At 43.5% G+C, this 22,317-nt stretch overlaps 7 protein-coding genes across 7 annotated transcripts; 3 read left to right on the top strand and 4 right to left on the bottom strand.

The window, feature by feature from the left end:
* Positions 1-661: 661 nt before the first annotated feature.
* On the bottom strand, positions 662-2,894 carry EAE97_002597 (uncharacterized protein; the record flags this gene model as incomplete). The annotated part of the gene is made up of 7 exons (XM_038873108.1): positions 662-992; positions 1,150-1,534; positions 1,691-1,918; positions 2,048-2,419; positions 2,477-2,536; positions 2,614-2,764; positions 2,832-2,894. The coding sequence occupies 7 exons, from the start codon at positions 2,892-2,894 to the stop codon at positions 662-664; spliced, it is 1,590 nt and encodes a 529-aa protein (XP_038736314.1).
* Positions 2,895-5,580: 2,686 nt separating this feature from the next.
* Positions 5,581-7,131, top strand: EAE97_002596 (uncharacterized protein; the record flags this gene model as incomplete). Its single annotated transcript, XM_038873107.1, has 3 exons — positions 5,581-5,692; positions 5,769-6,000; positions 6,096-7,131. 3 exons carry the CDS (start codon positions 5,581-5,583, stop codon positions 7,129-7,131), a joined length of 1,380 nt encoding a protein of 459 aa, XP_038736313.1.
* A 1,004-nt stretch (positions 7,132-8,135) lies between these two features.
* Positions 8,136-11,156, bottom strand: EAE97_002595 (uncharacterized protein; the record flags this gene model as incomplete). The annotated part of the gene is made up of 3 exons (XM_038873106.1): positions 8,136-8,168; positions 8,218-9,458; positions 9,602-11,156. The coding sequence occupies 3 exons, from the start codon at positions 11,154-11,156 to the stop codon at positions 8,136-8,138; spliced, it is 2,829 nt and encodes a 942-aa protein (XP_038736312.1).
* Positions 11,157-11,658: 502 nt separating this feature from the next.
* On the top strand, positions 11,659-11,982 carry EAE97_002594 (uncharacterized protein; the record flags this gene model as incomplete). The annotated part of the gene is made up of 1 exon (XM_038873105.1): positions 11,659-11,982. One exon carries the CDS (start codon positions 11,659-11,661, stop codon positions 11,980-11,982), a length of 324 nt encoding a protein of 107 aa, XP_038736311.1.
* Positions 11,983-12,906: 924 nt separating this feature from the next.
* On the top strand, positions 12,907-14,877 carry EAE97_002593 (uncharacterized protein; the record flags this gene model as incomplete). The annotated part of the gene is made up of 1 exon (XM_038873104.1): positions 12,907-14,877. One exon carries the CDS (start codon positions 12,907-12,909, stop codon positions 14,875-14,877), a length of 1,971 nt encoding a protein of 656 aa, XP_038736310.1.
* A 369-nt stretch (positions 14,878-15,246) lies between these two features.
* Positions 15,247-15,489, bottom strand: EAE97_002592 (uncharacterized protein; the record flags this gene model as incomplete). The annotated part of the gene is made up of 1 exon (XM_038873103.1): positions 15,247-15,489. The coding sequence occupies one exon, from the start codon at positions 15,487-15,489 to the stop codon at positions 15,247-15,249; it is 243 nt and encodes an 80-aa protein (XP_038736309.1).
* Positions 15,490-16,808: 1,319 nt separating this feature from the next.
* Positions 16,809-19,114, bottom strand: EAE97_002591 (uncharacterized protein; the record flags this gene model as incomplete). Its single annotated transcript, XM_038873102.1, has 4 exons — positions 16,809-17,689; positions 17,852-18,191; positions 18,481-18,537; positions 18,626-19,114. 4 exons carry the CDS (start codon positions 19,112-19,114, stop codon positions 16,809-16,811), a joined length of 1,767 nt encoding a protein of 588 aa, XP_038736308.1.
* Between the last annotated feature and the right edge of the window lie 3,203 nt (positions 19,115-22,317).

Raw genomic sequence — 22,317 nt, 5'->3', positions numbered from 1 at the left:
AAGTGTAAGCTACTTCTTAACCTCTCCTTCTCACATCCTTTGCTCTGATGAACCCAAATATTCGCTGTGTTCTTTCCGAGTCAACCTTTGACGAAACACATATTTCACCTTGGAGAACTGAGATAGTACTCTTGTTACTCATTTCCAACCGTCTATCAACAAATTTTGGGATTTGAAGCTAACCTGCATAGACATAATGATAATTTAAGCTGGAGTTTGACCTGAAGTAAAGGGAAGAGATGTTACTAGATACCCAAAATATAAAGTTGCTGTTCTATTATTCATTAGCCTCTCTTGTCATGTGACTGTTCCATAATTAACTCGTGCGTCGTGAATGACTATTGTAATCTCGACTGATCGGTTGTGACACGATACAATGTTAGATTTGGTCAACAATAAGAAAGACGTTAACAAAAATAAGGCTTCTTCAATTGGCAACTTCGCGATTGGCGACACATCGTCCAACGCAAAACCTGCATGGCAGACACGATTCATGCGGAGGATACTGGGCTGAAAGACCCGTCTACTATTGGAATGAGGACATGTGTTTCTTCAATGGAAAGTAAGGATAAGAAAGGTCACTGGCGATTGAAGTGACGTGAGAGCGGAAATAGAGTAGTAATTAACTATATTAATACCGAAGCCGTCAGTAACAAAACCCCTACACCTTCAAACCTCCATCGCTTAATTCCCGCCAATACTCCTCTCTCGGAGCAAATACCAAATTCGGACCATCATGATCCGCAACCGCAAGATCTAATAATTGATACTCATCTACCCTATCCCTCCCATTTATATTTCCTGGCTGGCCCTCACCGAGCTTGCCAGCTTCGCCTGACGCTTTTTCAAAATCAAAATACCATAGAGTTTTCGCGATTGCGAGACTGGTCTCATGGTAAGCCATTGCTTTGCCGAGACAGCCGGTGTCTCCTAGGGCAAATGGAGCAAATGCTGCGCGCATGGAGGCGAGATTTTTCTCTTCTTTTGCGGTGCTGTTGAGAAGGTGGGAAGTTAATTGTTGTCTATAGAAGGGGGGTAGGGGGGGAAATGGGTTCGAATGGGGAGCATGGAAGTAATGAAGACGCAAAAGAAAAAGAGAAATTATGGGGCTGAAGTAAGGATTCACATCAAAGAATCGAATAAACCTACCTAAAACTTCCTTCCTCAGATGTCAACCACCTCTCCAGTCGAAAGGCAAATGGCTCTGGAAAATACTCATCATTATGCATCACACAATACGGATTGACACCAACCATTGTACCACGCGGTATTACGTGTCCATCGACCACAAAAGGTTCTGTATGATCCGAATAAGGTTCGCGCCAAAATGTGGCTAGAAATGGTGGTGACATTCGCAATGTTTCGTCAATACAGGCTCGAAGGTATCTGCACGAGGAGAGTTGGGCTCCGCTTTTTATGTCAAGGCCGGAGGAGAAGGTGTTGCGGATTTCGGTGGCGAGAAGAGTGTAGGCGGTTAGGTGGCGGGAGAGATAGAAGAAGAGAGAGCTGAGAGCTGCGGAGAGGGTTGTGCCGCCTGGGAGGATATATTTAGTGTTAGTGATGCTCATCACGGATAGATATGGGTCTGAAAAGACGCTCCTATTGAGCACAGAAAGAGCCGTCGAAAAAGCCAACTTTGAGGGGATCCAATAGGCTAAGAGAAGGGACTCAGGAAATCGACATAACTCACCCGCAGGAATAAAAAATACAGCTTCAGCCCATAATTCGCTACGCCCGAGACTCTCTATACCTTCACCAACTTCCCCTCCTGCAATAGAATAGAAATCATGCTTTGCGTCCTGAGGAAGGGCTACGCGTTTCTGTATTATACTCTGTATTGACTTGGAAAATGCCACGCCATTCTTCTGATTAAGTCGTCCGAGAAGTGGCCATGTTTTGGAAATTATTGGCCAGGCCACTACGTGGTAGATGGTTAGTTGGCTTCTTGAAGCAGAAAACGACAGTCATTGGAGAGAAGGACTAGTACGTCATGACTGACTCTGAAATTTGAAACAGATTCCCAGACGAAGAAATATGATCTACTCACTGAAAATGCTAACAAGCCCATTCATAGAAATCATTGCCCTCGGAAACGCCCTATTCCTCTCCTCCGTTTGCGTATCAAGCGGCTGTCCAAAAGCCAACTGGCCAGCCACATCTGTTGTAAGTCGTTCACACAACGGTGACATGTTAACAACTTCATTCTTGGTATCCAACAATAGCTTCAAGAACACATCAATCTCGCTACTCATGGTAGGCTCAAAAGAACGCAATGAACGTTCTGAAAGAACTTCTCCATATATCTTACGTTTTTGGCGATGCCGTTCTCGTTCCAGTGTCCCGAAAATGTTGACTTGGGGGTTGAATTGGGTGTGGGCGTAGATATGGGCTTTGTTTATGGAGGGGTGGAGGTAAATCGCTGGGTGGGTCAATACTTAACATTTTGAGTGGAGGGGGGGAAAGGGGGATGAATTACCTCGTAAAGTGCTGGAGGTGTTGAATACTAGACGGTTGGGAGCTTGTCTATATACAGGGCCTGTTTGACAGCAGTTAGTGTTAATTACCTTGAAAACAACAGCATGTTCTGGATAAAGCACTACTGAATAGACATACCATATTTCAAATGGTCGAAATACGTAGCGAGGTAGAGACGCTTTTTAAGCGCATGATAGCCACCATAGCCGTCTGTGAATTTGGCAACAAATGGGCCGGGATAGTTCCTTAACGGCTGTAGTACAAATTGATAGCTAAGAGCAAACAGGATCTAGTAAAGTCAAGGGATAAATTTTAGTTGAAATCATCGTGGCGGGAATACTAAGATGTTTCCTTACCAATGACACTATGATACCGAGAGCATAAACTGCCACTTTGGATGAACTGCCCAATGTGTCCATGGTAGAGAATAGAGAGAATCTGAAAGAATTTTCATACTCAGAATTCACGTTTATTTGGAGGTTTGAAGTGAGTTTGAAGATTCTCAACAATTTTCAGCACTTCAACTTTTGTTCACACCCACCAATAGAGTTGGAAAGAAGGGACCGAAGTGTGGTTCATTCAGATTGATAGAAAGGCATCTGTTGATCCAAGGATGCGCAGCCTCGTCTGCTATCCGGAGGCTTAGGAAGAAACTCTAGGTGTTAGGTAGATTTACCTATGAAATCAAGGCGGGGGAGGCGTAGAACTTCTGCTGACTGCAAGCTGTCAGTCAGTGGTCACTAATGCTGTGCTACTTTAACAGACAACATTGAATATGACATGACATGCAGTAAGGCTTGTAAATCATTCATGATTCACTATTTGAGAATGCATGACGTACCAGTTAATTCCAATATCGTGGTAGTGATGTAGTTGCTTATGTAGGCCTCTCTATTGTTCGTGAAGATACATATTGATGACTGCATGCTATTACGAAGCAATATACGACATACTACCGGTGAATATACTGATAGAGGAATGTGAACATTAAAAGATGTGTTTTGCCAAAGGAGTTATCAGACGAGAATACAATGCAGTTGTTTTTGCTCTTTGACTTAAATAATATCATCGTTTATTCTATGCATTTGAGAAAAGCAAGGTAGACTTCAGGCTCAAACGAACCAAACTTTCAATTTCACCACAAGGCCGATTCTGGTCGTTCAATCCTTGATCGATTCTACTAATCCCGTGAAATATTTCAACTTCTCGTATTGTGTAGCACTACCAACATGATTCATTGTCAAAATTCAACTTCCATTCGGGCGTGGAGATTCATGCTGTCAAAAAGGACTGTAAGGCGGGGAAAATAACATGCTGCGTTGCCGCCATTCTTTCATAATTTATTTGAATATTAAGGTGTCAAAATCGAAGGAAGACAGTAATTTACACAGTCTAGTATTATTATTTTTTGGTTGAATGATAACCATAGTTTTCGACATCCGAAATGCTGAATTAACGGGGGTTTAGATATCTAGTATTCATTCCTTAACACTCGCGGATATATATCCAGGTATTTAGATCTAATCAGCATCCAACCAGACTTTAGGTCCTACCGGGATCTATACAATTCAACTCTAACCTCCACTTAAGCTTCCTAGACTGATATAATCTCCTAGTCTCGAATTCTTTCCTACATCCTTTTCCAAAGTGCGCCGTGGTCGTATAACCCCCCCCCCCTCTTGACAATCAATACTATTTCTAATTTTCCCATTACACGGCCTATGATGAAAACAATATCTGTGATGACAACAATATCTATGATAGTAGTAATACTTATGATGGTAATAATACCTATAATGGCAGCAATACCAATTGCGCAATGGTAACAGTGATACTCATGATGGTAGCAACACCTATAATGGTAGCAATATTTATACAGCCTCTTCCACCATATAGGATAGGTATTTCTCCAAGTTGTTCACACATGTGGCACAGTGTTTTGATGCGTCATAAGGTAGGTGAATTTTGGCAATGGTAGATAGCTTCTGGAAAATACTTTCAGAGCGCAAGAGCCTCTCCACAGACGGGCCTAAAGACCGGTTTACTACCGGTTCCATGTTCAATAATGGAAGTAATTTTTTGATATCTCACAATTCTCAAACTTTTCTGTTGCTAGCTATTTGATTACTCACATCATGACCAGTCTCACTCCCATGGAGCTCATTTCTTTATTGAAGATCCGGACTATTTGACACCCCTTCCTACTCTATCACACCCAAAAGGGCTGTAGCAATGGAACCAGGGTGGTAGGTACGATGCTTATAAACGGATTTTGTTGTTAGCTAATATGAAAACCCAAATTGACGAGAGCTCGAATCTGTATCGCAGCAAGGCATCAACAGAGCAATGGAGGATGTAGGACCGGGAAGAGAAAGGGAAGAAACGGCATTTCTGGGCCAGAGCTAGTTTGATAGTTGTTAGAACGGCAGGTATTGAAGGCAAAATTACTCTCTAGTTGTTGATACTTTCCATCAATGATAAAAATATTGAAATGACAGTGAAATAGACAAAGTCACGTCGACAAAATTGATGACAAAGGAGCCCAAGTTTCGATAGTGACATCATTCAATCATCACAATGAAAAATGTAGAGAAACGACCATCTTCAGCACATTTGACAGATTTGATGGGAACTTTCACACCTTTTAGCGAATCTTAGTGTTGATCTAGGGGGAAAGTAAAAATCATGAGAACGCCGGCACAAGCTAAGCGAATAAAGTTGTGCTCTCTTGGCTAGATTGACTTTGAGTTAGGGGAGACCAATTACTGAATTGAGTACAGCGCGTCATTGATGAGCTTAATTCATGAATGATTCACACACTATAGAAGATAACGCGAATGATTCACCAAGGATTTACACAACACAGTCGTATAATTTGCTTATTTCAAGAAAGATAGCACATGCACTAAGTGTGTGAATCACACACTATTTACACGATTAATGGAACGTGTACCTCAAGTAGATACACAAGACTTCTTTCGAAGGGTATAAAGTCTCGACTTTGGCCTCCCTATTATCTTCACAAATTTCTCACATACATTCAAAGAACAAAAATCCTTCATCACAACTCTTCCCATTCATTACTATATAGCATAGCTTCTCAACATGTCTTTTTCTTTTGAGGGACTCAAACCAGAGGAATTTCAGATTCTCGAGCAGGAAAAAATAATTGGTGCTTCCATTAACGGGAAGAGAAAAGTTTCTACCGGGCTGTTGAGTAAGTTTTCTTGGAAACATCCTTCATTGATATCTTCCAGCTCCAATGTGACAGCTACTGATATCAAAATCTTTAGGTCCAGAAAACAGCGATGGAAGCACTACATCTTCATTAAGTTCTGGATCCACAGCTTCAATCCGAGTCCTTCACAAAGCTGCAGCAAGCGTTGAAAGTTTCGAACTTCCGGAAAGCCTTGAGTGTCTAGCACTTGTCGAATATCTTGGATACACGAGAACCAAAGCTGCGGAGATTTTCACAAGATGGTCTAATCGTCCAGATCCAGACTCTAATCCATATTCGCTCAAGGAGTAAGTAGTGACGCTTCTTGTCACTCACGCTGCTAGCAGCCATATATTCCGTTTCTCAAAGCGTGTAAAACATTGCTGACCTTTATTCTTTCTAGTCACGCCCTTGTCGAGCTTAGCAATCTCGAGAGAGAGCATCTCAGAGGTTTCCTTGATCGACCGGCAGAGGCAATGAGACGTCTTGGAATTTCAGGAGAAATGGTGAACTGTATGACAGCTCCAGAACATAAAGCTATTTTCGGGACCGAGACACTTGCCGTTTGGTTGGACATCGCCATGCGCTCTAGATATGGAACCGCGATGCGATATCTCGATATTTTGAAGGCTCAAGCCATTCGAACCATTCGCACTAACAAGGGCAAGAAGAGAGGAAAGATTGACGGTGTTTTCCAACCTGGTGGTTCAATTCCTAACACAGATGTCGCTTTAGCTATGAGTTCTGCTTCCATGAGCTTGGAGTCCAAGTTTGCTGGCGAAATGTTCCCGCGTGAGTGTGTAACAATTGTTCAAACTCCCCCGCAGGATCGCCCAGGATTCGTCACTTTGTACAAAGGAAAGAGCACGGGGTTCGACTATCAGAAGACAACGACGCTCGTTAAGGAAAATGGAAATCTCAACATGCAATTCCTAGCATCGTACTCTGGGGGAGATTTCAACGGGCATGATTTAGCATGGTATTGGACGCGGGAGAAGGAAACTGCGGAGCAGTACCGTCAATGGGCAGCAAATTACGATGTCCACGGCGAGACATGGATCATGCAGATACAAGTTCCGGAAACATTCTTGCAGAGCGTCAATATCGAGAGATTGTGGTATGGATATGACTGGAAGCAGTATCTTTGGTACTGCAAGAAGATGACTCGCAATTCTGACATGCCGGAGAACTTGCGCAAGTATACCACCGCCGATGTCATCGAAGGACATATCTGTAAGCGCCATCCTTCCATTGTACCAAAGATTTTGAAACAGGATGTTCAGCAAAAACTCACGGAGGACGATTGCTTGGTGTTTGGCAATGGAAGAAAGCCGACACAGACGGTATTCATGAACTGGGAGGTAGTAGATAGGCTTGAGCCTCTCATTAGAGGAAACATGTACATAGAAGTTCATCTCGCTTCGGCCAAACAAGCATAGATGATGAAGGTGCATAGTGTAAGATAGCAGGTTGAAGCATGGGTTTCTAAAACGTAGTTTATACAAATATTATAGCCTGAAATTTTACTCCTCTGCAGACCGGTAGTGACATGTTGTTGTTTAATATATACATTAATTTAATTCAAACAAAATAAATAGTTCGAACAATAATATTTGAGATCAGTATCATTAATTTTGTCTATCAATTCAATGTTCATTCACCATCCCGAATACTCTGCAGGAAACAATATACAACATCATCAAATATCTCTACTTCGGCCTCACTCCAAAAACTCCAAAGCGACTAACACCATTCTCATTATGGTTGCCAGTGGCCTCGCCCTCCACATCCGGTAGAAGACCCCATCCCATCCTAAACTGTGTCTCTTCTCCAAACGCCTTCACTATATCGTCAAAGCTCAGCAATTCCACATCCTTAGGCAAGAAATCAAGCAGATTCCCACCCGCGACCAGCGCTATCACGCTGGCGATTGTAGTGGGACTGCGATCTGGCAATACATTCGCTTTCGGTAGGGAGACCCAAGCTAAGATAAGCAAGAGCAGTGATACCAGCAGCAACGCCTCAATGATCCGCGTTGAAGCCGCATCTTGCACTACGCGCTGGCGACCCGCGGGTTCTGTGGCCGTGGCATTAAACGTGCGTGCGTCGCTTCCATCATGAAGATCGAGCGGTGCATGAGCGAGAGTGGCGTTTGTACTATTTGCCAAAACACGATTTGTATTCAATACTTGCGCGACGACGATGCCAGTTTGGAAACGAAGAGCGTCGGCGACAATCTGGTTTTTGCTGGGGTCTCCGAGATCGGAAACAGGGATGGCCCAACGAGAGGTGACGAGGAGGGAGAAAACGTTGCTTAATAGTTGGGGGGTGTTTTCCGTGGCGACGTCGCCGTACCATGATGCTACGTCAAGATAGCCATTTTTTACCGTTGAACTACTGGCAGTGTCCTCGCGGGGATGAGGGGGGTTCTCGCTGCCGATTGTTAGATTGGTGCCGATGAATGTGGTGTCGACGTCTACGGTCTCGAACGATTGATTGCATCCCATGGCTGCTATGTGGGATACTTGTGGATTGGCAGAATAATCGAGACTACCCCAAATGAACAAGAAATTGCTACAAGCGCTATAAAACGAGCCAGAATAGGAGCCCGTCTGTCCGAAGTACGAAGCATTGGAAGATGTGCCGAAGAATGTGTTGTATTTGTAAGCTTCATCGTCAGGCTGCAGTCGACATTCTTCGCCTTTGACGTTGACCCCAAGAGGGTTTGACAAATTAGCCGAGTGGTTTTTGTACATGTAATCTATCGTCAGATTGGTTGTGATGCTACTCGCATCGTACATGTGACAATCTAGCTTTCCTCGTACCGCCGGTACGACAGTCTTGATCAATAGACTCGAAGAATTTGAATCAACATTCAGCAGTGTTGGCATTGTAGGTATTAACTGGGGAAACGCGAGATTTTCATAGGTAAATGCAGGATATGACTGGTTAGTTTCTAGTATCAATGAAGCCCGCTCATCGCCATCAATTGTGAGGGTCGATATCGATTGATCGAAAGAGTTGTTGGCCCTGAGTACAATCAAATCGATCGCAGAAAGAGACACTGATTGGAACAGCGATGCAGAGAATATGGTGAAAAAGGACGCCACCAACAGCATTGTTGTGGTTGCGAATGCCCCAATGTTCCGTATCTTGACTTCTTTGTAAATGGCACGTGGAACAGAAACGTCGAGAAAATCAAGGGTGACCATAAAATGCGTGGGAACAAATTTCTGGAGCATAGTATAAGGTACCAAAGACCTCACGGTAGAATCCATTGAGGAAATGGTCGTGGCTAGTATTCCGAAGATAAGGCCCGGAATGGAAGTCCATAGATAGTGGATATATGCTCCATTGACAACATCACCGAGACCATCATTCTTAGCAGACTTGTGCAAAACTAGTTCTAGCGTAATAATCAAACCTACCAATGCTAGACACAGCACTAGACGCGACACAGGATGAAGTGTTCCGGGATGAGAATGCTTGGACATGCTCTGGGTGAAGCTCAGCATATCATCATTTCTTTCCATGCGACTGGTATCCGCGATGGTGAATCGCTGGTGCTGATTAGAACAGACTACTAACTCTGCGCCAGAACGGAAGATTGAGGCTTCGAATAATTGGCACAGTGTCTTTTCGTCGGCGTCTCCAAAATCCCGAAGCCTCTTTAATAGATCTGGACTATGGGCGACTAGTGCGGCCATGGTAATTATAGTGGTTGGGCTATGAGGCAGAATTCCATGTTTTGGGATGGTGAAGATTGCTATGAAGGTGAGGACTAAAATATGGAAGAGTCAATGCTTAATATCATGTTGGGAAACGGAAAGAAAATAAGGTAATGAAAGAGCAGATTATGCAACTTGAAAGCAAAATGTTGAGCCTAGGATGGTAGATGAATGTACTTACTTAGACAGACTGCGAAAAGCCCAGCCATCCATTGTACTGCCCAATTCTGTACGATAAGACGGTTTTCATTAATAATAGCAGAGCCAACCACCGGTATTGAAGCAGCACCCATAAGACCTTGGTGAGCAACAACAGCGCCAAATGCGCGGTAGTAGCCTGTAGCAATATCCCGGACGTAACTCTGATCATCAAGCATCGATACCGCGGTCCCGGAAGTAACCTGACTTCTCAACAGCATGCTCATCCACTCATCCACATCTATGGAGACATTGCCCATGGGAAAATATGGCGGCTTTGAATTAGGTCCCTGCTCCTGCGAGATTATTACTCCATTTTCCTCGTAAGAATCAAAGTGCGCTTGCATGATACTCCATGGAGAGACGTGTTCGAGACTCCGACTAGATGCTGAGGGGGGCAGAGTCACGTTTTGAGTATTGGTGCCGATTTGAACTACGTCGACTTTTGTGATTTGGTAAGTGGGCGAACAAAGTAGTTGCGTAGATTTCAACAAATCTGTCATCTCTGTCCCGTTATCCTGAGTTATGTACTGGAAATGCCCGAACATCACCAAGATACGTTTCCCCGCATCGTCAGTTGTGCCATTGCATTGCCCCTGGGGAAGCCGTCCAAATATACTTGGATTATAAGAGCCTCTATCGGGTTGAAGGACATCGTTGTTAAATGTTATATTGCAGCCAGAAGTCGTGACATCGAGTTCCATGTAATTTTGGCACTCTCCATCTTCACACGTTCCCTTTGCATGTTGTAGAAAGGCCAAGCTCACATCGACAGGCTCGCAGTCCAGAGAGTTTGTGAATCCGTCAACGGTGAATTTAACTTGTGCTGTGTTGGAGAGATTGTTTTGTACCTGCTGAAATGCAAAACCTTTGGATATTCCATCAGGATAGGTCATATTTCCGGCTGCTACACCCTCCATAAAGTAGTATGGAAGCGTACCTATCGATGCGAGAGATGTATTATCGTCGACGAATTTGTTTTGGATCACCATTGGAACGGAGTGCTCGGTGACTCGGGTCGGCGTGAGAGTGATCAGACCGGTGGATAATACGATTAGGAGTTTGATGAGGAGTGAGACGGTGGTTGTAGCAGAAACGGTGAAGTCCTTATTCTTAAGAGATGTATAAACCGTAAGTGGTTGGAATTGGGATACATAATCTAGCAACAAGGTATGTGAAGCTGGGCCAGACTGTTTTGACATGCGTTCCCATGGAGCCATTAATTTGCTTTGATACTCAACTCGGCTAAATATTGCCGCGACAATAGTGAGGAAAGCTGTCGGTCCGTACGTCCAAAGATAGTGTTCGTTGTAGGAAGCAGATGAGATGCCATCGTTCTTGGTTGAAACAGCAAGAAGTGTTTCAAGTGCAATGAGGACCATAGCAAAAACCACGCAGCATCCGGCGAGGACTCGACGACGTAGGTAAGAGGGTCTCCATTTCATGCTTTCAGTAGCAGGTGTGATTTCGTCTATCCCAGTGGCTGGGACTTCTGAATTCTTGCCCACTTGAACTGATTCATATTCATGTCTCGCCATATTGGAAACTCGAAACGAGGCTGGAGTGGGTATAACTTCGACTTTAGCTAATCATCACAGAAAAACGAGGGAAATCTCGAATTTTGAAGTGTACAGGCCGGCCATTATATGCATATCAAGCCATGTCACTTACATATGTATATGAGTCCCATTCAAACCACTTGGATTGAAGAGGCAGTACATATATACAACTCACGGATCAAGAAGCCTGACCTAGACCTAGATAGGTGAATGGATACATTTGAGCTAATAAAGCAGACCCACTTAAACACCATGGTTTGCCCGTATAGCCCTGGCGACTATCACAGTCTACACACTGGAAAGCCTATGATATCAATGCTGACACACAAGGTTAGTATTCCCATTGCTAAGTCTGGATCAGCGGCTCCGCCCAGCCCCCACTCTTTCCTTACTTTCGTTTTAATAGTGGCATACTTGTGACGCAACTTACAGCCCTTATATACACTTTGTATCTATTTTGAATAGTATCTGTATATTCAAAATGAGCGATCCGAGTACTGAGGCTTTATTCAATGCCTCTATAATCCCAAATACATACCCAACAATCGCCCTGGGTACACCCACCCAAACCAATCAACCATCCTCTCCAATTCAAACTCATATGGATATCTCCAGTCCCATCCGACAAACCACTCAGTCCCTAAATGCAGCATTCAGAGCAGGTGACTTGAATTCTCTCGACGACCCATTTGCTACACAATTGTCAAATGCAGAATTTTCTGCCAAGTCTCACCGCCCGTTCCTCCAAGATAGGAAGCGAGGCCCCTCCACTACCGCGAACAATCACTGCGTCCACCTTAACTAAATCACATGATGAACAAACCAACTCCAACTCTCAACATCCTTAACAATCAGAAATCAAATCCATCTTCGCAGATCATCCAGAAAATCAAGGTCAATATGGCACAAAATAGCGTCAATGCAGAAATTCGTGCTGTCGGATATTTGAAAATCGGTTCTCCGACGCATTCTATACTATGGGTTGGAGATTTGATTCGGCGAGTGTTCAGATATTTATGAGAGTACGAGACAATGGCTCAAAGTTTTGAGCATGAAGAATGAAATACTACAGTATATTCTTGAATGGTCGAGCAAGTTTTCGTCTCGCGATCGAAGTCGCAAGCGCACTTATAATCAGCTCTATTTTTTTTACAGTCCACATAGAATACCCCGTGTAATGCTTCGGCACTATGGGCAGATGCAGGCACTGGAAGCTCCTCAATTCTACCAAATGTTCAAGATCGAGATGATTTAACCTTGTCGACTGTATGGTGTCCTAGAGCGTCAATTACTTTCGCCCCCTCATTCCTTCAGGTTTCGTGTGATCGCACAACTTGAGGCGCATGCCCTTGTATAACGCAGCTTACTGTATGAGTTATAGCCCTTGTGATATGCAAATAAGAAATACGACTTCGTCGATGAGGCACGGTGAACGTTTCTATACACCAGAATTTCCCAGTCGTATCATAATTCCAATTCCATCCCTCTTTGGAAGCTATTTCTCACCATGAAAATGAGCAATCTCTCAACCATTTTTTCTTGGCCTTTCTGTCGCCTCAAACTCATTTCTACACTAATTGAAAATCGGAATCAACAAGCTGAGAGACCAAAGCAAGCGATTCGATCCGGAAGATGGAAAGCATTGTGTGGTGCGGGCATACATATACTACCGATCATATTCACCACAGTTTTATTGTTCTTGAATTCTTCTACTGTCTATGCGACTTCGATGGGCGTGGGCACTGCAAATGTAAACGCTCGGCTCAATGGGCTACAATTCGCGGCCAAAATACATGAGATACTCATCGGTGCTTCCTTATCATCTATGGTTCTATCTCTTGTTCAACACAGAATCTTTCAGGCTGGAGTACCAATTGGTAGTCTCTTCATTGCATTCAGAATCACCGATCTTACATCACTCTCAAGTCCCGAATTCTGGGCTGCTTTGACTGCTGAAAAAAGCCTCGAAGGACGTACGTCCCTTGAGTTTCTGTGTCTTTTGACAGTATTTTCAACCATACTGGCCGCTGTGAGTGGTCCTGCGTCTGCAATCTTGATGTTACCATCTCTAGATTGGTGGAACTTTCCCTTTTCAAAAGATTCTTTTCCACCAGGTAGGGACTTCCGACCGTGGCTTCCGAATGAATCGAGTTATCTAACAGGTACATTCCGAGCGGAAACTAACTTTATTGAACTATGGCCAAATCTTATTGATCGCTCATATTCCTATCCTTCGATTTGTGGGTTCAGCAATAGGTTATTTATTACCGAGGAATGTCCAGCTGGTGGTCACTCTGTTATTCAAACGTGGGCTCTCACACAAAAACCTTCTTTCGTCGGTGATTCATGGAACATTACAATGCCGATAACACTTTCGGATAGCGCCTATGATTCCGTGGGACTCTCCGTGACTACAATATACAGCAATCGTTTTATTGAGGGCACAGGGCTCAATTATAATACCAGCGATCATTATGGTTCTAAATACACGTCAAATTGGAACCAGGAAGCATGGTACATGGGTCAGACGAGTTCTGTACTCGCTACTGATGCTCTTTTAAGCATTGCTGGGATACACACTACTTCCGAAAATGAAACTACCAGATTGCAAGCATTGGTCAATGATAGGAATCCCCCAGCCCCCCAAGCATTTGCTGCTTGTTCAGATTTTAACTACAATATATCAAATGATAACGGGGCGGGATTTGATTCTCTTGAAGGTTCTCAATTGCCATTCCTCGAAAAAGACCCAAGCAATGGTCAATACTGGTATGCAGAATCTAAACAGGCTTTTGAATCATGGAAATCTTCTGGTGGCTGGCCATTGGCACTATGGATAGCACCAACAAATCAAAGTATAAATTCTCCTTCGATAGGGGTGGTGATATTAAAAAATGTTTCAAACCCTGATGGGAATATGTTGAGAATTGAAACGTGCTCTATCTATGCTGGCTGGCGGTCTTCTGAGCTTTTTATCGATCCCAAAACAGACCAATACATCCATTCTCCAGATCTTACGGATCCTACCAAAGACATGGAAGACTGGGCTAGCGCAATCAACGAATCGAGAGATTACCCTATGCGAAATGTCCAGATAGACATTGATTGGGCAAATTTGGCTTTGCCCCCAAACTACACAATACTATCCATTGCGCTATCATCCACTGGATCTCAAGCAATACCATTGGGTTTAATAGTCAGCAGTCTCATACCGGATGCTATGTCAAGAATCCGTCGGTCCGGCGAGATTTCGATACCATTGATCGGATCTGAGGCATCGGAGCAAACTCGTGATCAAGACAAATACACATACATCACCGTCAACCGATTTCGATATGGCTACAGCTACTCTCTTCGAGGAATCACTAGATGGCTTGCTTTATCCATTCTCCTCTTACATATCTTTCTCGCATTGGCGCATACGGTGATTATCACACGCATGGGATGGACTAGTAAAATACTGAAATCTCTATGCGAAATTCTTGTTCTTGCCATCAACTCGTCGCCATCTATGGTACTGGACAATACATGTGCAGGTATTGACCGGCTAGATACATACAAGCAAATAGTAAAAGTTAGGGAAACCTCATTCGAGCACTTAGGGTTGGTGATGAATGGAGATGAGGATAAGCATACCGAGAAGGTAGTGATAGACAAGGAGTATGGAAGTCTAGACAAGAAGGAATTAATGAGTATATAATCACCCGGTATAGCTGATTCACTCGCAAGTTCGCCTCTGGTCCGAATAAACACAACTCATACATGAACCATCACACTCCTCTCTCATAAACAACAACTATCTGTAAATATCCATCATTCCACAACTCAATACGCATTAACAGCAATAGCGAAACTACATCACGGATTAAGTCCCTACGATAGCATATCATATCACATCACACCAACTTCCCACCCCCATTCAGTATTTCCTCATCATAGCATGCAAAGTTACAAACACTACAATACATGATCCACGCCATCTCACACCCGAGATAATCCTCGCCACCCATGATTCCATCATGAACCAGGACACCAACCAACCAGTATGGACGAAAATGGATCGCACCGACTACCCATCCATATCCATATCCATACACACACCTCCGCCACCCCGCTCTACTCCCCACACAAGCTCTCCCATTTCACCTGTCCAGTCCAGTCCAAGTCCAAGTCCCTCTCCCTCTCCCTCTCCCTCTCCCTCTCCCTCTCCCTCTCCCTCTCCCTCTCCCTCTCCCTCTCCCTCTCCCTCTCCCTCTCCCTCTCCCTCTCCCTCTCCTCTCCTCTTCATCCCCGTCCTCCCCTCCCCTTCCATCCTACTCACCCACACACCCAATAAGTCTATTTATTATCGAACCTTTTGATATTAATATCCCACTCTATTTCCATGGCTTTATATACCAATCTATCAACCATCTACCCACCACCCACGCAAAGCATGCAACAAAAACCAGAACGAAAACTATTACATACAAACCCCACCCCCAATCCCTCAATGAAAAGCACGCAACAAATCAAAGATCAAACGACAAAAGAATAAACAGATAAACAAATAAACAAATATACGCATCCACATCCACATACATGAACGAACAAACAAACAAACCTTCGCGAGAGCCACATACAATACCCGCTCACAAAACAGAGCGTGCAGAATCAATCATCTGCAGAGGGGTCGGCCCGATCAATGAATGCACCACACATAGCGATGGCTGAACTATATGTATCGATGATATTATGTTACTGCTGTGGAACACTGCATGTATGGGCACATAGAGAATAAAGAATAAAGATCATAACAGAAGAGCGATTAAATACCTTCATTATAGATTCACATTACAAGTCGAAGATCTAATATCACATTTCAAAGAAGGGGAAAAAAGGAAAAGTACATCACAAAGGAACAACGGTAATTGAAAAGTGCTCCTCATTTATTCGGCCAGTGACTGAAATCTTAGTAAAGAGGAAATGCATGGTTGTAGAATCAAGGCCTTCAGCTGAGCCGCATAACACAATAAAGTTTTCTGCCCTCCCCCTTCCGCTCATGTCCTTACATGCTGTACATGTCCACTACTTTCGATCAGTCCATGGATTTGAATTGTAACGCACATGGAGCACATCCCCAACCCAGCCACATCTAACCATCAACTCTGCCCAGCTCAAATCAACATCTTATTATCCTACTCGTAGTGCAATGAACCCATTGAATGTTGAGAGATATCAGGAAGTCAATCGGAGAGGAAGGAGAAGAGAAAGTCGTATGAAATAAAGGAAATACATTCTTGCAAAGTCCATCCCAAATTTACCATTTGTTCCTAAGATTACATGCATGCATGGAGATGACCAAGCAGTTGCTCGTGTACTGTATGTGTAGTAAACGATAGTTTTGAAAACTCGCCCCCCCAACCCTTGCTAGCTGTTTTGTTTTTGGATACCACAATCTTCACAATGTGTTGCCAACCTATCGAGAAAAGAAAAAGAAAAGGCTGCCGTCAAAAGACTTGCAAAAGATTGCAAGAACCCATCCATCCATTCTTTAATGCATTTGGTATTGATTGCGAAGTAACATCAATGCTTCTGAGACGCCGGAGAAAGTAGATTCGTTGAAAAGGAATTGTGTGAAGATGCGTTGAATTATTTGGGGGCAGGTACAAGAGGTGCTGGAGTAGTCCATGTGCGTGTAGCAAGCTCACACAATCTTCGGATGACATTTGTGGTGCCGGAACCACTTGCTTCATCCTGAACAAACTTCTTTGCCACAAGAAGCTTACTGCGGTTGTCACTTTCATCGAAATGGAGTGGAGTGTCGCTAGGTGTATACTCAGAAACACGTTGTCCCATGGCTCGAATAATGGCAATTGAGTACAAGACATCGCGATTCTCTCGGCCATCCAAGAGATTCCTTAGGGTACCAAGAGTTTCATCAACGTCCTTGACACAATTGGGATCATCTTCTCGAAGACAGACAAAGTTTGCCAAAGTGTACCAGAATTCCAATTCCCTCAATCTGTGGTGATCTCCACTTCCTTGGACAGGAGCAGTGAGCTGGTTACTTTCAGCGACTTTGCCCGTCAAAAGACATTCAAAGACTGTCAATCGATGATCCGCCTCGATTGGATCGTCCTGGGCAGGGAGCGCGCTCTTTGTTTCAACCTTGGCCTCCTTCGCATCCTCTGCACCAAGCTTAACCATACAGGCCAAAGCCCAGACAACCTTTGCCTCAACACTGGCGGTGTGTGCGATTGCGATAGGATCAGACACAATGGTTTTTGAGAATTGGAGGAGTAGTGTTCCAAACTTTTCGAGTAGTGGCTTGTCGCTCATGAGTTTGGCAGCACCTTTGGCACTAAACCATTTTGATTCGAGAAAACTCTCTAGACCAGGAGAATAGATACTGTAGTAGAGATGCTTTGCTTCTTCGAGTGATTGTGGATTCTGCGAAACATCTTGCACGGGTTGATCAGCGGGTGCGGGGGGGTTGCCATACGTTAGCAAATCATCGATAGATCGTTGGGCTGGAAGAAAAGTCGTGTCAGCTGCTTCGTCTGCAAAAGATGCAACTGGAGGGGGGAAGGGGGAACCAGTACCACCTCTGAGGTGGGTAGCATCGGATACTTGGAAGGGGTACGGAGTTGCACTTGGCATGATTTTTTGGTGAAGTCGGAAGGTGGGCATACCTGGAGGAGCATTGTGAAACGTGCTGACAATCGGGATTGGAGCAGCAGCTTCCAAATTTGGATCGATTGCAGATGAATAGTCATAATGTTGACCAGCACTGGGTGCGGTCAGAGCAGGATCATATGCCATTGAAGCTGGAACACCGTAACCACTCTGGAGCATCTGCGGTTGGTTTCCGTAGGGATTTGCGGTCGCGATCGATGAAGATTGCGAAGGTGCAGAGCTAGGTGCTGGTTGTATGGCAGCAGGACCTGGTTGTTGTTTGAAGATGGGATCGTAACCTAAACATTCACGTTTTGATTTTTGACAGTTTCGGCAGGCAGGATGTTGTTCGTCGCACTGATGAAATGGGTTAGCAGAATTTTCAAATAGATAGTGAAGACGATGATGATCGCGACAGCGAGTGAATTTATTGATCTGCCATCGAAAACAAAATGGAAAATTGATAATCTCGCTCTACTCGTGGGTCTGGGTATCAAGGTCGCTCGTCTCGCTCGCTCATGTGCCTTCGCCTACTTAGGTGATTCGCTTGCATATAGACGAAAAGATTCCCATCGCGAAGAAGCTCAACCTCAACTTCAATTCATTCTTTCGATAATGCGACGAAATTAAAACATCGAGAACTGACCTTAATTCTTCTCTTTCTGCACGTCAAACAACCCGTCTTGGTCCTACGCTTGATCTCCTGATGGAAAAATAATATGTTAGCACGATGCGATGCCCCAAATGACGCGATGACACGATAATAACGATGATTTACGAATCCTACATACCTTTTTGTGTCGACCTCCGCTCATGACTCGAGAATCTACTGGAAGCGCGTATCGCATATTTGGATCAGATGTAACATTTGGATATTGGTGCTGATGAGATGGATGAGGGAGTTGATTTTGGTAGTACGGGCCGCCCATTTGCGCAACTGGTGGAGGTAAAGGTGATCCCATGTGCTGATGTTGTGCGGCTTGCTGCTGTTGTTGCTGCTGCTGAAGAGGATCTAAGGAACGCATACTTGGAAGAGAAAGGGAACCGTTGCTTCCGGTCGGACTCGCACGATACGGCTCGTTTTGGTTACCTGGTGGCGGATAATTATATTGTGAAGTTGACAAAGAAGGCGACGGGTAGGAAGTTGGACTTGGGTAATTAACTGGTTGTCGTTGAGAACCTTGTTGAGAGCCCGACATTGATGGAGAAGAAGGCGCCGAACCGTTTTGTTGCAGATGATTTAAGTGCGGACTATTCCTATTATTGTGTTGCTGTGCCATATTAAGATTGATTATGACACGGTCGCGCTGCGTTGATTATTTTGATGTTCTTTTTTTTTTGAAACCTTATCTAACCACCGCCTTTAAATGAACAGGAAATTTTTAAGTGAATAGAAATTACTCAAGTCCTTTGAATTAAATCGATCTAGAATTATTTGATTCGATAAATTCCCTCGGCTTGCTGTACTTAGGAGTTCGTAGCGAAACTCGTTTACGGGACGAAAGCGAGCTGTAGCGGTAAGTAGGCAGGTAGGTATGGAAACGAGTTTTAATCTTTCGAAGAGATATGAAGTGTTGAGAGGTAAAGTACGAGTAAAGAGTTTAGAAAGAGGTGGTCAGGTTTTGTTGTGGAGAAAAGGAATCGGAAATGGATTCTGAAAGGGAGCCAGAGAGGCAGAATTAATTTTGGAATGATCTGATTTGGTAGATTTGATGTGTACCTGGGAAGGAAGGCTGGTGTGGTATGGTATGGTATGGTGTGTAGAGTAAGTATTGTATTGTATTGTATTGTATGGTATGGTGGGTTGGAAGATACAATGAAATTCTTTGGGAGGGGTTTATGGAAAAGTTTGGGTTAGAGAGAGTCGAGAGAGTTTGAGGTAAAAGGTTAAATGGTAAGTGGTAAGTGGTAAGTGGTAAGGTAGTGTAGGGTAGTCTCAAGGTAGAGAATATGTCATGTCATGTAGAGTGTAAAATGTAAAATGTAAGGTAATGTAAAGTAAGGTAAAGTAAAGTAAAGTAAAGTAAAGTAAAGTAAAAAGGTAGATCGGTCGGAATCAGAAGTTGCGGCTGCAAGCTGGTTTTCTAAAGCTTTTTGGATTGAAGGAAACCTTGGAGTAAATTTAATCATTTAATCATTTTATCATTTTATCATTTTATCAGCCTGAATTTCAAGGTATCTAATCCAGTTCAATTCAGTTCAATTATGAATTCACTCCGTCATTCGAATTTCTCTCTCTCTCAACCTTTTTTATTCAATCTAGACAATCTAGCTTGAGCCTAGTACATACCTAGTACTTATATGATTGAACAGATAGATACTAATAAGGATTTCTTCATTTCGTCAATTCTTCACTGATTGAAGATTACTTACATTATTACATACATACCTAATCGACAGTTAAATGTTATAAAATTGTTGATTATCTGATTATCCATCAAGTTGAAGCTAGCAATCGTTATGGAATTATTACAACTGCTTACATAGGTAGGTACTGGCTGGTACTATTAAGAACTTAGGTATGGCTCAATAGTCTCTCCAAAACCATCCATCTTTCTCCTGATACTTGATACTTGACATAGTATCTAACTTAACTACCTACCTAGGTAATAAGAACAACTTAGAACAACTTTGAACAACTGTACTTGAGTTAGCTATTGATTGAGTGGTAGATATTAAATTTGATAAATCCCACAACTGACTCGAAACGGATAATGAATTTGAATCTATCCATCTCCTTTTCCTAATTCGACCACCCAAGGTCCATTTCTCCTTTTCAATTTTTATTCGTAAAACTCGATCCAACAATACCTTTTCAAAAACCTCAATCTGCTATCATATCATCAGTTCTGACGCATCTTACTTTTCCTTACTTCATGACTGTACTACTTTACGTAGGTAGCTCGCCTTTTTCCCCTTCATGCACGACACAACACTTACGGAACCCTTGTCGAAAAGAATAGCCACTTGAATGTTCCCTTCAACTCGGATGATTACCGTTTAATTCATCCAGCTGCGGTACGGCTTGACTAAAAACAAGCGATGGAAGAATTATAGAATTTTCGATGCATGTCAAGACCTTTGCGAGCTTCGCTACGAACCGACGGGGAGCGAGAAGAGAGTACTGTAGCACGCGCGAAGACGATGATCGTTTCTCTAATCTCTCTCGTGCTGACTAGGTAGAGCGTTCCCAAATGGGCAATACATCCTTTTCAACTTATGAGATATGCTTGCCCTCGTAAGCACTCTTATTACTCTGTCTCTCACATGCCTTTTGGAATACATACTGAGAGTAGAATGAAGATGTCGACCTTAATTTACCGATTACACATTCTTCTGAATCTTTTCCTATGACCTTATTTAGGACCGACATATCTTCAGAAATTATGCATGTCAGAATGCTTGCTGAGCTAATAATGAAGGATTCCCATTCTATTTGCAAAGGAAGAATACCCCTGGTCTATTCCTAGACATAGCTAATTGGATAGCCTGAATACATAAGCCACTGCAACGTCGAAACAAACTACCTTGGAAGTTGGACCGGCTGAGAAGCGCATAAAGGAAAGGATAATATGTACAGGATGATATTCTCTCGTTACCACTTGCAGTCTTTCGACCTCCTCCGTACAGGACCAAGCTTGACGCGACCCGTTTTTCAATTTCGTCTCCGCATTATCCTCCTCCCATCCCAACTCTAATCTTAGACCCTCGTACCCGGCATTTGAGCAAAAAAAGGAGGTTTAGCGCACAACAAGCGTACAATCAATGCATGCCATCTCCCGCAACCCCTCAGCCTCGTGGTTCACTAAAACGCAGGATGAAAAAATTACATTCGTGATCTAAGGATTGTGTATGAGATCTTCACTTCTCTTCTCAACAGTGACATCCTATCTCGGAGCCAAGCTTTTTGTTATCTACCCAAAGAAGAACTCGGAAAAGTATTCACATGAACAAGGTGTATGTATACAAGGATCCTCTGACAATCTGTTTCAGCAAATATTCGAAACGGTTATATGGGTACCTGCACCTGCACCTGCCTTAACTACATCGAAGCGTGATGGTTTTCATGCTAGCTTGCTTGCTCGCTTGCTTGCCTGCGTGAATTGCTTGCTTCGCTTCTACCTTTCTTTTAACCGGGTACGACCGAGGATGCATCCATGGTTCATTGGGAGAAGAAAGGCTGAAATGAAGAAATGTCTCGTGAAAGTTTGATTCTGCGGTCGGTGATGCGGATAAGATGGTAGGATGAATACATCCATCACATACTTTTCACTACCATATCTCAATCATGCTCTGCAAATCAAATACCCAATGGATAGAAAGATGGCGCGAAAAACCATGCCAATCCGTCCGAATATGGCACTCTACTCTATTTTCGGAAGCATGGCGAAAGAATGCGACGCAGTACGAAAAGCGTCACAATCATGCTGTACCCATGTATCTACGTATCCAAGTATACCATACAAACCCCCCAGCGCGAGGA

Source organism: Botrytis byssoidea (genome assembly GCF_014898295.1).
Source record: "Botrytis byssoidea strain MUCL 94 chromosome Unknown BBYS_004, whole genome shotgun sequence".
Lineage (NCBI taxonomy): Eukaryota > Fungi > Ascomycota > Leotiomycetes > Helotiales > Sclerotiniaceae > Botrytis > Botrytis byssoidea.
This window is presented reverse-complemented; position numbering and strand designations above follow the sequence as displayed.